General features: G+C 44.9%; 1 protein-coding gene across 2 annotated transcripts; it reads right to left on the bottom strand.

Annotated features, from left to right (window-relative positions):
* Positions 1-617: 617 nt before the first annotated feature.
* On the bottom strand, positions 618-12,457 carry ermp1 (endoplasmic reticulum metallopeptidase 1). Of its 2 annotated transcripts, none has more exons than XM_019867999.1 (16): positions 12,027-12,457; positions 9,991-10,298; positions 7,707-7,834; positions 7,527-7,632; positions 7,199-7,345; positions 6,985-7,077; positions 5,485-5,697; positions 5,084-5,304; positions 4,836-5,010; positions 4,556-4,746; positions 4,318-4,470; positions 3,524-3,726; positions 3,338-3,453; positions 3,096-3,259; positions 2,592-2,805; positions 618-2,553 (listed from the first exon to the last, which is right to left on the bottom strand). In XM_019867999.1, the coding sequence occupies exons 1-15, from the start codon at positions 12,320-12,322 to the stop codon at positions 2,623-2,625; spliced, it is 2,697 nt and encodes an 898-aa protein (XP_019723558.1). In that variant the 5' UTR covers positions 12,323-12,457; the 3' UTR covers positions 618-2,553; positions 2,592-2,622. The 2 variants fall into 2 exon arrangements, with proteins under 2 accessions (XP_019723558.1, XP_019723557.1); XM_019867998.1 differs by having other exon boundaries at positions 618-2,530; positions 2,585-2,805; positions 12,027-12,456.
* Positions 12,458-12,970: the final 513 nt, after the last annotated feature.

A 12,970-nucleotide genomic window follows, 5' to 3' on the forward strand; every position in this document is an offset into this window, starting at 1 on the left:
GGGTACTAGCAAGGAATGGGAATGTGGAGGGCCGAGAGAAGCATTTTTAAAAAGTACACGTGTGCTACGATAGTTAACACGCTGCAAAAGTGCGTCCCATCCCATGCCTCGTTCATTTTAGCGGCCATAATGGCTGTAGTTAATCACATTCGCACGTGTGCAGTAAACGGTCGATCGAAAAAAAAAGGGGGTTGATCGATAAGTAGATCTTCGGTCAAAAAAGGTTGTGCAGCCCTGCTCTTCAGATGCACTGCAGGGGGGATTAATCATTAAGACTCATTGTGTATTTGTAGCCAACTTATAGTCATTTGATGGTAGGCTAATATTGATACATATAGCATTGTGTTGCCTTCATTATAAGGCTTTTAAATTTCTGTGGCTCCAGACATTTTTTGGGGGGTCCAATATGGCTCTTGAAACATTTTGGTTTGCCGACCCCTGATCTAACTCATTGTAATTAAGATTTGTAATTCTTGAAAATGTTTTCCAAATTTTCAATTTTAAGTCACTGAAAATCATGTATCGGATACTGTATTGCGCTACACTGCTATAAGAAGAACTAAAATTGAATGGTTCAAAAGTAAAACATGGGGGAAGGTGATATAAATGCGAGGACATCATTTGTGTATTTTTTTTTTTTTAATTACAAGTGCTTGTTTCATTCAAGCGTTATGTAAAATCATCAGTACAATATTAAACACATCCCAAAGCGACAATCCCAACAGTCCATTGCCACTCAAAACTGCATTTTTTTGTCACAATCAAAAACCAGAAACAAACAGCAGTTAGCGGTCAAGTGTCAAATCCATCAGCCCCCGCACCCCCAAAAAATTTCAAATGGTGGAGGAGGTGATGAGGGTCGGGAAAGAAACATGGAAAAGGCCATGGAAGCATAAGAACAAAGGTAAACAAAGACTAAAAACCAAAAGTGGCTTTTCAAAGTTTGAACTTGGAGAAAAAAAATGGTTAAGACATTTGGATATGGCTCCCACATAGTACTTTTTGTGTGTTGTGTGTTCATTTGTGTCACCCCCCCCCCAAAAAAAAATATAAACATGTTTGCCTTGAATGCAGTTTGTTATCTTTAATGTAATTTCAGCAAATTAAAAAAAATCAGTTAAGTTCTTATTGAGGACCACATTTTTTAGTCTAAAGTAAAAAAAAAAAAAAAAAGCCATAAATATTACATTATCCGCTTTAACCGTTCATGTAGCTTTTTACTGGGACACGCCACCTGCCTTTTGGCCTCCGACCGCCGTCCTAATACGTTTGTCCTCCTCAGTGGGGTGCCCATTTTGGCAGTCAAACTGCTTGCAGGGTGCCGTGAGTGCAAAACATCTGTTTGCGCGCGCGAATGCGTGCGAGATCTGTTTGTGTACGTGTAACATGCTCGTGTGTGTGTGATGAGATGCGTGACGGACAAGTGTCGTTGTGATGTTGATGAACGGGATGGTTCCAAGTCCGAACAGTGTAGTCAGTCTTGGTTGTTCGGTGAACGTAATGCATACAGACTAGTGTGACTACATTTTGTTATTGCAGTTTTTGCATGATATTTATCGTGGTGTTTGATAGATTTAAAAATCCATCCCTCTTTTGAAAACTTATTCGGAACACTAATCTTGAATCCTATAAACTTGTACAAACCCTAATTTGAAACCCCAATCCTCACTTCAAACCTTCACTTGAAAACCGAATCCCAACCTCAAACCTTAATTGAAAACCTGAATCCTGACTTCAAAACCTAATTTGCAACTCTAATCCTTTTGCAATCCTGACTTTAAACCCTAATTTGAAACCCTAATCTTGACTTCACGCCCAACTTTGAAACCATAAACCACATATTTTTTAACGGATCATTTATGATTCCTGTGATGGCCAGGCCTGGTAAATAGCAACCAGTTCTTGTTATTGTTCGTGTTACCGTGGCGATATCGGATGACCGCCTGACCGCAGCGTTGTTGTGTTTCCCCCCCCATCTCGACATTTCAAAGATGACAACAAACACAAAATGGATTTCACAGCTTGATATTTTTCAGAACTTCCTCTCATTTCTGCTTGAATTAGGTTTCCTTTAGCTTAGAGGCTAGCTTCATCCAGTGGTGATTGGACAAAAGTGGGAAATGGGAAAAAAAAACTTTCCAGTTTCAAAGATAATTTAAAGTCGATAGCGGTGGAGAGGAGAGGTAGCATCATCAACATCAGCATGCTTCTTCATTTCAAACCCCAACCCTGCATTAAATCCCAATTTCAACGCCTAATTTGGTCTCTCCGCAGGCCAATTTGAACGCCTCAAATCAAGATTCGAAGCCGACTCTGAATCCGTAAGCGGTGAATAGGGGTTGAGTGCAGTGCTGATAAGTGTACTGTATGCTGATGAAGAGGAAGAGGTAGCATGTTAAGCACGTTAGCATGTGAGGGGGAGGGGGAGAAAAAAGGCACCACAGATTAGAGATCAACAAAATAAATGTGTTTGCTCCGACTTGCTACTGACACAGTGATACTGGGGGTCTCTCAGGCTGCGTGTGTGTGTGTGTGTGTGTGTGTGTGTGTGTGCGTGTGTGTGTGTGTGTGTGTGTGTGTGTGTTTGTGTGTGTAAAGGCAGGGTGAACCAGTGTCGGTGCCTCAGTATCGGTACAAGTCATAAGTGCTGACCCAGGACGAGGGGAAGGCCCACGAGGGGAAGCGGCTCAGGAGTTCCTCCAGCCGAGGCGTCTTCTGGTCCTCGCCAAAGAAGTAGTGGGTGGAGATGGCCACCGAGATCATCCCATCAGGGCCCGACGCTGACGGCGGCCTGTCTCGGGGCGGCTGGAACAGAACAAGGCCGCAGTCAAGTGTGTTTGTGTGCCAAGGTGTGGTATGCTAGCTAATCTCAAATACAATATTGAATCTAGTTGTGATTCTGTGTATGCTGAAGTCATGGTGTTGATGCTTTATGATGCTCTCTAGCTTTCGTGCATTGTCGCCATCTAGTGGCATCTATATGCAATTACAACCCACACTTCTGGGAGGCGCTAATTTTTACTTTTTTTTGCAATTGTATTTGTTTCGCTGATCGTCTCCGAAAGCTGAGTGATGCCGAATGCTGTCTGCGCTACCTGTATTTCAAACCAGAACGTCCATGTGGGCGCGTCCAAGCCGTGCGAGTAGAAGACAAAGTACTCGCCGCTCAGGTCAAACTGTGGCGTTCCGTCTCCGAAGGACCACGTGGAAAGACTGGCTCCGGGGTGAGGCATCAAGTAGAGCGACATGTGACTTGGCCCTGGTTGGCACACAAAATTAGGGGATGGCCCATAGCAGAGGGGGTGTGGGGTTGGGGTGTCACAGGGACGCTCTTTACCTTTGACACTGAACGTCATCTTGACGGTCCCCCAGCCGGTCTCCTCCTTTGACACCAGGCGGAAGTCCACCGGGGAGCTCGGAGAAACGTCGGGAGCGGGGAGGTACCAGTTCTTCCTGCCGAAAAGTCGCAGCGTTAAAAACGACGGGACGGGACGGGACGGGACGGGACGGCACGGTGACGCACTTGCTGAGGAACTTGACGGGCAGGAACCAGGGGAAGCCGCAGAAGGGGCGGTCCTCGCGGCAATTGGTGCGCACGCCGTCGTGGATCTGGGGCACGTGCGGCGTGACGTGCTGCATGCCCGTGTAGTCGAAGCTGTTGATCCACACGCCCGAATCGCGCGCCTCCACGTGTCCGTGCACGTCGTAGAAAGTGCGCGTGGTGTGCTGGGGAGCAAGGAGAGCGAGAAACGTTCCATACTCGAAAAGGTATTTTGAAACCTGAACCTTCTCTATTTTGAAATTCTCATTAACAATCTTACTTGGAAATTCTTAGCCTTGAAGCCCTCATTTTGAAGCCCTAACCTTGGTTTGAATCACCAAATAAAATGTAACTTCAAGCAAGCTTCAGTGTTTCGAAACTTTAACCCGACTGTGACCCCAGATAGGAACCTTAACCGTATTTTGAAATCTATCTTGTCTTGAAATCCTAATCATGTCTTGAATCCATATTTTGAACCCCTTAACCCTCCTGGAAACCAAACCTTATAACCCTTAACCTCAGTTTTGAAAATGTAATTTTAAATGATTTTGAAACCCTCACCCGGTCTTCAAAAGCCTAAACCAGGCTGGAAACCTTCATTTGAAATCATAAACTTGTCTTCAAACCCTAATTTGAAACCATAAACCTTGTCTTGAGCCCGACTTAACTTTGCAAATCGTACTTGGAATTACTGAGCCTGATTCAAAGGCTCACATTTTAAACCCTAAACCGATTTCAAAACCCCACTTTTCACGTGCGTGCGTCCCAAAACAAACCTGCAGGAAGACCCTCTTGGGGCGCGGGCGATCTGGACTTCCCGAATAGGGGAAGAGCAGGCCGCTGGACACCAGCAGGAAGACGATCGTGAAGACGGAGCCCGTGCCCGCCAGAAACCACTTGGTGCTCCTCACCAAGTAGATAAAATGGAGCTGCCATCGAAACGAGATTTACAAATGACAACAAAACTGGTGCAGAAGAGGCTTCAGGGTCGGCGGGGAAAAAATGGACACTCACGAAAAAGGAAGAGAGGAAAACAGTTGCGATAGTAACCAGGGCGGCCAGGACCACCTCGGGGGGGATCTCGGTGCCGCTACGGCCCATGATGGGCGTGAAGATCTCGAAGACCACCCAAATAAGGAACATGATGTGCAGGTAGGGCAAAGCCAGGCCCGCCAGGTAGAGGACGCTGTACTTGAGCGACGCCCCTGCGCCAGTCACAACAACAAAACTCATTCAGGACAGAATCTTCTGGATATCACCGTCGGTTGCGGCTAGGTGTAGAAATGTGACCGACCTCTGTTCTTGAACTCGTTGGCGAGCAGCAGCTTGGTGAGCAACGGGAAGGCCACCATGAGCATGGGGACGTAGGCCGAGCAGAGACCGCGGTAGGTCATCCACAGCAGGCTACAGCACCAGAGCAGCAGGCTCACGTCCAAGTAAAGATCACCCAGCTCAACCATGCGCACGCCCTGAAACCAAACGCAGCTCGAGTTGAACTTTTCTTAGTGATTTACGCTAGCTCGGAATGACCGGTAAGCTCACCCTGTAATAAAGGTTCTTGGCCAGCGTGTGCACCAGCACCATCTTGCCGGTGGCGACGGACCCATAGAGGCACACGGAGGCGTAGAAATGGGTGTACCAGAACATGGAGCGGCCCAGCAGCGTCACCAGCACGGCCACGATCAGAACAGACAGGAAGGCGACCAACCAGCCCAGCAGGGCCACAACTGTGGCGCATGCCAAGTTTCGAACGTAGCGCCCACCTGTGGCACAAAGGTGCAATCCATGAAAATAGTTGCTGCGTTTCATGGCGAGTCCTCAAGCTTTGATGCACACACTCAAAACTTTTTCACAATTTACAACCGACAGTCCAAACGTGTCTTCATGCTCATGCTGAGACCCGATAACACAATAATAATCATGACGTGTTATTTGAAACCCACCGCGGTTGCCTGGCTGAGAGGCTTTCCTGGCCAGATAGATGAAGGTTGCCACGGCAACCATGTAATTGAGGATGGTGCCGACGCGAGCCGGGTACGCCACCACAACCATGCCGAGCACGTCAAAGAACACCATGTTGCCGTGGCGATACTCGGAGGAGTCAGCCAGCTCCTCAGACATGAGCAGGTGCTTGAGGACGGCCAGAATGTTGTCGCCTAGAGATGAATAAAATATATTTTCTTCAACCGAGGCCTCCGCTCTAGTAGACACCACAAATCACCAGTTTAAATACATTTAAATTTGCACATCAATTGGGTCATGAAACTGTTGACCTGACTCATGATGAAAAGACCACATTTCTTCTGAGGGATCCGCTTTACTAGACAATGCACCATAATTATTGGCCAGTGTTGACTTGTAAATCAACTAAGGAATGAATTTGTTGACATGAATAGAGGGCTCTGAGGTTATATGAATAAATTGATTTGTGCAACACTGACAGAAAAAGGATGACGCAAAAGCCAAGGACTTTGAGCCTTCTTTATTGCGATCCTCCCTACGATCATCTCATTAATAATTAAATTCTTGACTACCACTGGGATGTAAAAATTCAGGTAAAAAAACTAATTACAGTTAATTGTATTGATTAGAAACAATCGAAAAATGAAAGACAATTTATATTATTAAGCTGTCATTAATTAACCAATTATTTAATAGAATGAGTTACAAAAAAATGAGTATTACCTAATTATTTACAATTCGTCAACCAATTATTTCCTAAGAAATTATTTCCCAAATAAAGGAATACCAATTAATGCAATGAACAAATTTTAAACAATTTTGCCCACCACGGTTGTGATGGCAGTGAGGTTTACATGACCTGAAGCACACGTTTTTTTCATATTACAAGCGTCACCGCCTGCATGCTTACATGCTTAAAGGCACAACAATGCACCTAGTGTTCTCTCGGGCGCCATTTGCTCTGCCGCAAAGGTCTGCTTTTTGAGTGTGTGAGTAAGCCTTACTGCTTACTCCACTTCATGCCAGCCTCAAAAATATGACTACTACTTCACTGTTTCTCCCTCTCTAACAATTCATGTCTTTTGCCGAGCACACAAAAAGAGAAGGGGGTGAGGGAGAGATACAGCATCTGCCTGTGGTTTTTTTTTTTTTTTTTTTTTTTTTTGCTGATAGACCTGATTTTCCGCTTAGGTGGAGCGCAATTATTCAAGCAGCAGGTAATGGAGTGCATCTGTAGTAGGTACGCTCGCTATGTGTGCATCTTTTTGCGCCTTGCCTACCAGATACTGACATTAGAAAAGCGCTGAACAATATAAAAGTGGCCAGTCTCGCAGAGAACTGATGTTTGCATGTTGTTGCTGCTTCGTGTGTGTTAAAGGAGAAGCTGTTTATTCATAATTACGTCTATGTTCATTTCCGGATGTTCACTGTACGAAGAAGGGCAATTATTAAGTAAGTCTGATATTCTGTTAACTGTATACCTGCTCTCTGTATGGATCCTGTGAGGATCCTGTCGGCGGTGTCGTACTTGGTATGATAGATGAAACCGTTCTCGATGAACGCCAGGTCAATTCCTGCAGAAACCCCAAATAAAAGGCATATTCGAATTCAAGCGTTTTTTTGGTCGTACACACATAGCATCCCTGAGGAATGAAAACGAAGGGAATAGTTTTATAGCCCCTTCCATGTTGTTACCTGGGATGTTACCAAAGTCCCTGTAGATTCGGAAGTCCGTGTCGGAGGGGATGATGCCACTCTGAAAGACCTCCTGGCCCACCACGGAAGCGAAAGGGTGCTTGGCAGCGTGCACGTAGGCTTGGACCAGCCACGGGTTTTCTGGACCTGTTGGGACCAAAACGCGGAGGTGATACTGGGGAATTTAAGACACGGCTGTTATGTTTCACGACTTGATATGATATTTGTCAAATGAGATAAGATTTAGCAAGCATGTAGGAATTAAGCGGCTCCAATATTTAGTCTTGGTTTTAAAATGCATTTGGGTATTTGCTGATGACTCCCTTACCCGTCTGGAAAACGACCTCCTTGCCCCCGACGCCGGCGGCCTCCAAGTTAATGAAGGCTCTCACCTGTTTGGCCCACGGGTGCTGAGTGATGAACCCGTGACTGGCCTACGCAGACCAGACAAAAACAGAAGTGGTCAAAACAAAACAGGCGCGCGTCCTTAGGCTAGATCCTGTACTACCTGTAGGACATTTTCTTCCGCCCCGTTGAAGAGGAAGATGACACCGTGGCGAAGAGGAGTAGACTGGTTGGCGAGCGAGTGGAGGACTTCCAACATAACGGCACAGCTCACGGCGTCGTCGCTCGCACCTGAAGATAAGGACAACGGTAAAAATGGCAACTTTCTAACACCGCATAGCTCAGAGAATTGGGGTCAGGGGAATACACCTCAAATTTTTTGGGGGGAGATTTATTATTGTAAGAAGTTGTAATATTCTCCAGACACCTTTCCATATTTTAACTTGACAGTTAATAAAGACGACGACATTACGAATGATCTCCGACATTACGAATGATCTCCTGTGGGAAAATAACCGTTTCAAAACTTGAACAGGGGCAAGGGTGGACCAGCTTCCAGGAACAGATTGGCAGCGCCACACCATACGATACCAAAGGGCAGTTTACAGTGACCTAGCAAAAAGAATACAAACAACGTCGGAATAAATGGCAGGAAGCCGCGTGTGAAACACGCCAGGAATGCATCGACCTGCTGGGGCTCCGGCACCGGCTGCATTGTGTTGACGATGGCGAGAGAAAAAAGGGGGGTTGGTGGTGGTTGGGGGCGGGGGGGCTACCCCATGGGAGGAAGAGAATAGGGCATGTGATGCCAAAATCTTTAAACAGGTTAGTGTCGAGGCGTGACATTGGCCAGGAATTCTTTGCATCCAATTTTTTTTTCCCTCTAAAGAACAAATCATGTGCTTTGCAGATTGGAGGCTTAGCGCTTATTTGTCTGTCTGGGTTACTGCCGCCATCCCTCATGCGAGCAACGTTCAACCTCGGTGCCTCCAAAAGTCCTCAAATGGGATTTCAAACCAGCCATCGTACCAAAAATGTGAAGTTTGCTTTTGAACAATAACCTCCAAACCCCAGCCTCTAATCTGTTTTTGTTGTTGTTGTTCATGAGAACCAGCTAGCTCGCTAACCAACCAATAAAGGATGAGGAAAACAGAACCTCCACACAGGGTTCGACATTCATGGTGGCCCGATGGCCCTGGGCCAGTGTTGCACTGTCTCAGCTCACGACGTAACTTACAGGCGCTGGCCTGACTGGGCCAGTGGAAATTTCTGAAATAGGATGAAATCACCACATTCTTGCTTTTTCAACATGCAAAGGGCCGCCTCGTTAAAACGCTTAATAGCAGATCCTGCCTTACCACAGTTTCTTTTATGACATTTTCCTGAAAGGTACAAATATTTCAGTTGTGTTTTCTAAGGAAATGATTTTTCAGGAAATCAGTAAGTTGTCAAGGCTTGTGCCACTTCCTGCTCCACATGAGCAATTTCCCTTTCTCAGGGGTGAAGAAGTTCATACATGTGCATGCGCGCACGCACACGGACACACACGACCGAGCGAATGTGATTCTCTGCAGCAACTCGTGGGTATGGAGGTAGAAAAATTCCTTTTATGAGAAGTCAAGAAAAAAAACGTCGGGGGGGGGGGGCAACGGCCTGCTTCAAACCAACCGGTTTTGAAGTACAACTGAAATTTAGATCAGATGGCATGCAAATTACTCAAGAAAGAAATATGTTCAAGTAGTATTCAGGAGATATGTCCACGCTTGATCAAAACGTGATGTTAAAAAGTACATCTCGAGTTTTAGACCACCTAATGGCACGGCTACTGTTTTTACTCAAAACCTTTGGACCTGACTAGTGGAAATATGAAGCCGCTGCAGTGTTTTGATAAGATCGATGGCATATTTGAGGGGCTCAAAAAAACAAAACAAACCAAAACAAAAAACATATCCAACACCTTTCTAGGCAGTGGGAACAAATGAAAGATAAACTTCAGGTTCAGTAGGGTGCTTGAGGCAAAAGCAGCAAGGGGAGGGAAGGTGGAGTCAATGTTCAATTGTGCCGCCTTAATTATAGGTACAGGACGTAATGGTGCTTTTTTAAAAAACGTCACAATTTTAAAGTTCCCAGGTGTTTTAATAGAGGGCGGTGACATGCTTTTGTCAAACATGTCAAGAATAATGGAAAGAAAAAAAAACAAATCTCACCGTATCTCCTCGCCTTTCCAATTTGGATTTTGTTACCTCATAAAATGTAACTTATTGATTATAAGTAACACAATTTGAAAATTGGGAAAACATGTATTCTATGGATTTTCAAATATATTCTCTTTTCTTTAATTGAGCGAGTCTAGCGCCGTGTGAGGTATCCTTACGCCGCTGCGCAAACTATTCATTGCACGTTTGTAACTTTTGAGGCGTCGTACGTCTCGAGGGCAAAATTCATACCTGGACTGTTGGCCACAGTGTCAAAGTGGCAGTTGGCCAGCATGAGATGCTTCGAGCCACCTTTGGGCTCCAGGCGCACCACGATGTTGGTGACACGGTCATAAAAGCTGGTGAAGCCGCCGAGGAAGTCGATGGAGAAGGAGCCGGTGGGCCGCTGCACATCCACGCTCAGCTGAAGATGCGGGCCCACCTCAGTCATCGCGCGGACTTTCTCGATCTGCTCCAGCAGGTAGTCCACCGTCAACACTTCATTCTCGTGGCTGCCGACTGGCCGTGGTCCCACGTTGACGATGCGTTCCAGGTGCTGCCTGAATGCAGAGAGATGCTATCTTCATTTCCGGGCTTGAGTTTAAAGGTTACTTTGCATTCTCTGGACCCATTTTGACATACATGAATTAAATTGTGAACAATTTCCATTAAGGTTTGTGGAAGTTTTACAACGCGAATAACTGGCGGCCACCCCAGGGTGAACCCCAGCTCTTGCCTGCAACCCTAAAGACTAAACCCATCGATAGAAAATGGATCGATTCTTGAATGAAGGCGTGACAGGGGTCCACTGTTCGACCGTTTTGTTTTTTATTGTTAGGATGTGCATGTGTATGGTTCTGACATGCCTTCTGTTGCGAATTGACACATCATGCAATTGAACTGAATTTAGTCTCTATGGCAAAATTGAATCACTGGCAACAGGCTTTAAATCGGTTCAATTTTGTAAATTAACATTGAGAAAGTGGCCAACACGACGAGAGCTAATCCTGTTTGGCCACAACTTTATAGACAGCTGAGCTCCAGAGAGCCAGTGTGGTATCATAATCCGTGTCGCACCAGAAAGAATAATTTCTTTTTCGTCACATGGTTCCAAAGCCTGCTTTGCGACACACATAATGATCCAAAGCTTTGGTGAAAAAGAAAAGGAACGTCAGTTACTACAAAATGAAAGCACCTTTATTTGCGCTGACAAATGTGAGGAAATCTTGATGTAGATCATTATCATCATGTCAAGTGCATTGTGTTTTTTTGTTTTTTTAAACCGACTGTTTTTATGTCATCATTCTAATCATAAAGAACTATGAACATTTGTACTGAATGTGCCCAGTGTTTTTAGGCGGATTGCTTTCATGTCACATTGTTAAAACTCGAGCTGTCCCAATACGATCATGTGATAGGATGTCAGGGTTGATCAGATTATTTTGAGATGATCTGTATTGCTTGAAAAAAATGATGATACATTTTTAATTTACTTCTGTTGTAAATCGCCAATCTGATGCTGGGTACAACGACATTGCCAATACAATGTAAAGTTTTGGGTACATGTAATGGCTGGAAAAAAAAACACATACACACAAATACTTGCACAAAGTATTTCTTGTCATACTTGTTCCTTCTTCTCCAGGCATGACCAATCAACCCTCACTGAATCGCACTTAAACAAATGTTTCCAATATAAAATGTTCTATGGACAAAGAAAATCTAAGTGAAAATTGCCATCATCTCAGGATATAAAATGACCTAAACTATAAAATGCTATCTATAAAGCAGAGCACTTCATGATCCAATTGACTGTAAAAATAATATCTGTGTTCATTGATTTAAAGTGGGGTTAACGCCTCTAGCTCTTCTGTGAAATAGAACCGTTGATCATTTAAGATCTTGTTCCTAAGGTTAGATTTTTTTTGCAGTATTGTTTTCAGATATTATTTGGGGATATTAAACTTTTATTTGTCCAAAGTATATTAGAACACTTCTTACACTGGCCATAAGGTACACTTGCAAGGCTGTTCCAAAGCAAGCTCAGCATCAAAACATCTGCCTTGAACTTCAGCGTGGTGTTCTTGTGGTTGTACTTTGCAGTGGTGTAACATAACGCTTTGTTTATTCAGCTAAATTTGAATGGTGTTTATTCTCAACATAATACCTGCATGTCACTTTACTTTGCAGGCTCTTTCAATGCGGGTCAGATTGGAGGAAAGGTTAGCCAGACCATTAACCGCCTTAACTGGATGAAACACGGTTGGGTTTCCGCTCAGGCTACTCACCTGGCTCTCTCCGCGTTGAACTCCCCGCTCGGCTTCCCTATGACGAGCTGCTGGAGGGACAAGTGAACGAGTGCCCACAGAAGCAGAATAAACACGCACACCAGAGAAGTTGCCGGACCCTCTCGGAGCAGGTCCAAGCTCACGTCGGGCTTCCTCTTCGGCTCACTAACGCCGCTGCCGCTCCAGCCGTTGTAGTCCTCTCCGTAGCGGCCCCCGGGGCTGCCGTGGCCCGGCGCTACATCGCTCTGCGTCCCGAATGGCGGCTTTATTCTACGGACGGTTGTGTCGCTCTCCATTTTAAGGGCCAGCGGCACATCAGCTGCAAGCGTCGCTCCAAGGCGTCGCAGCTTGTCTTTTTTCCCCCCCTCCACCTTCCGGGATGGCGGACGGGAAGCAACTGGGGACAAACTGCGTATTGGGGCGTGCCTCCGTGTAACGTCACGATAAAGAGTCAAAGCAAGCACTTGTTTGCAGTGGTTTTACATAATCGTTGTTGAAATGGTAGTTTCATGTGAATAGTGGTGAATTACAGGATATATATCATTTGAAAAATACTATATTCCCCTTGTAACTGATTTTCTCTTTTTTTAAGAACAGGGAACGAGTTGTTTTATTTAAATGTGACGTCAGTGATGGGTACTGTATCCTCGTCCTGTGCAAACAGGCGAGATAGAGAGATGAGATATGTACAGTACAGGATTGTTCAAATTACTGAATACAAAAAGTCAATGAAGTACCCCACAACCTGAAACTTAAAGTAAAACAAATAAGTTAGATAAGAAATGAAACTCCCAACAATCAAAATGTTCACTCAACCAGCATATCACTTTGTTATAAGTGTACTTATGTAAATGTTCATGAATACCATAAACAAATCATCTTTTCATCAATTGTTTTTACTAAAGACAACTGTAAAGTCCCTGGAGAGGACATTGTTATATTTG

The sequence above is a fragment of the Hippocampus comes genome, unplaced genomic scaffold (assembly GCF_001891065.2).
Source record: "Hippocampus comes isolate QL1 unplaced genomic scaffold, H_comes_QL1_v1.1 scaffold19, whole genome shotgun sequence".
Lineage (NCBI taxonomy): Eukaryota > Metazoa > Chordata > Actinopteri > Syngnathiformes > Syngnathidae > Hippocampus > Hippocampus comes.

Bases quoted from the DNA above. Each gene is read 5' to 3' on its own strand.
- ermp1 (XM_019867999.1), bottom strand. From the start codon at position 12,322: ATGGAGAGCGACACAACCGTCCGTAGAATAAAGCCGCCATTCGGGACG. The intron at 7,633-7,706 runs GTAGTACAGGAT...TGGTCTGCGTAG, and splicing joins CGGAAGAAAATGTCCTACAG to GCCAGTCACGGGTTCATCAC. The intron at 5,698-6,984 runs GTATACAGTTAA...ATTCATCTCTAG, and splicing joins AGGATCCATACAGAGAGCAG to GCGACAACATTCTGGCCGTC.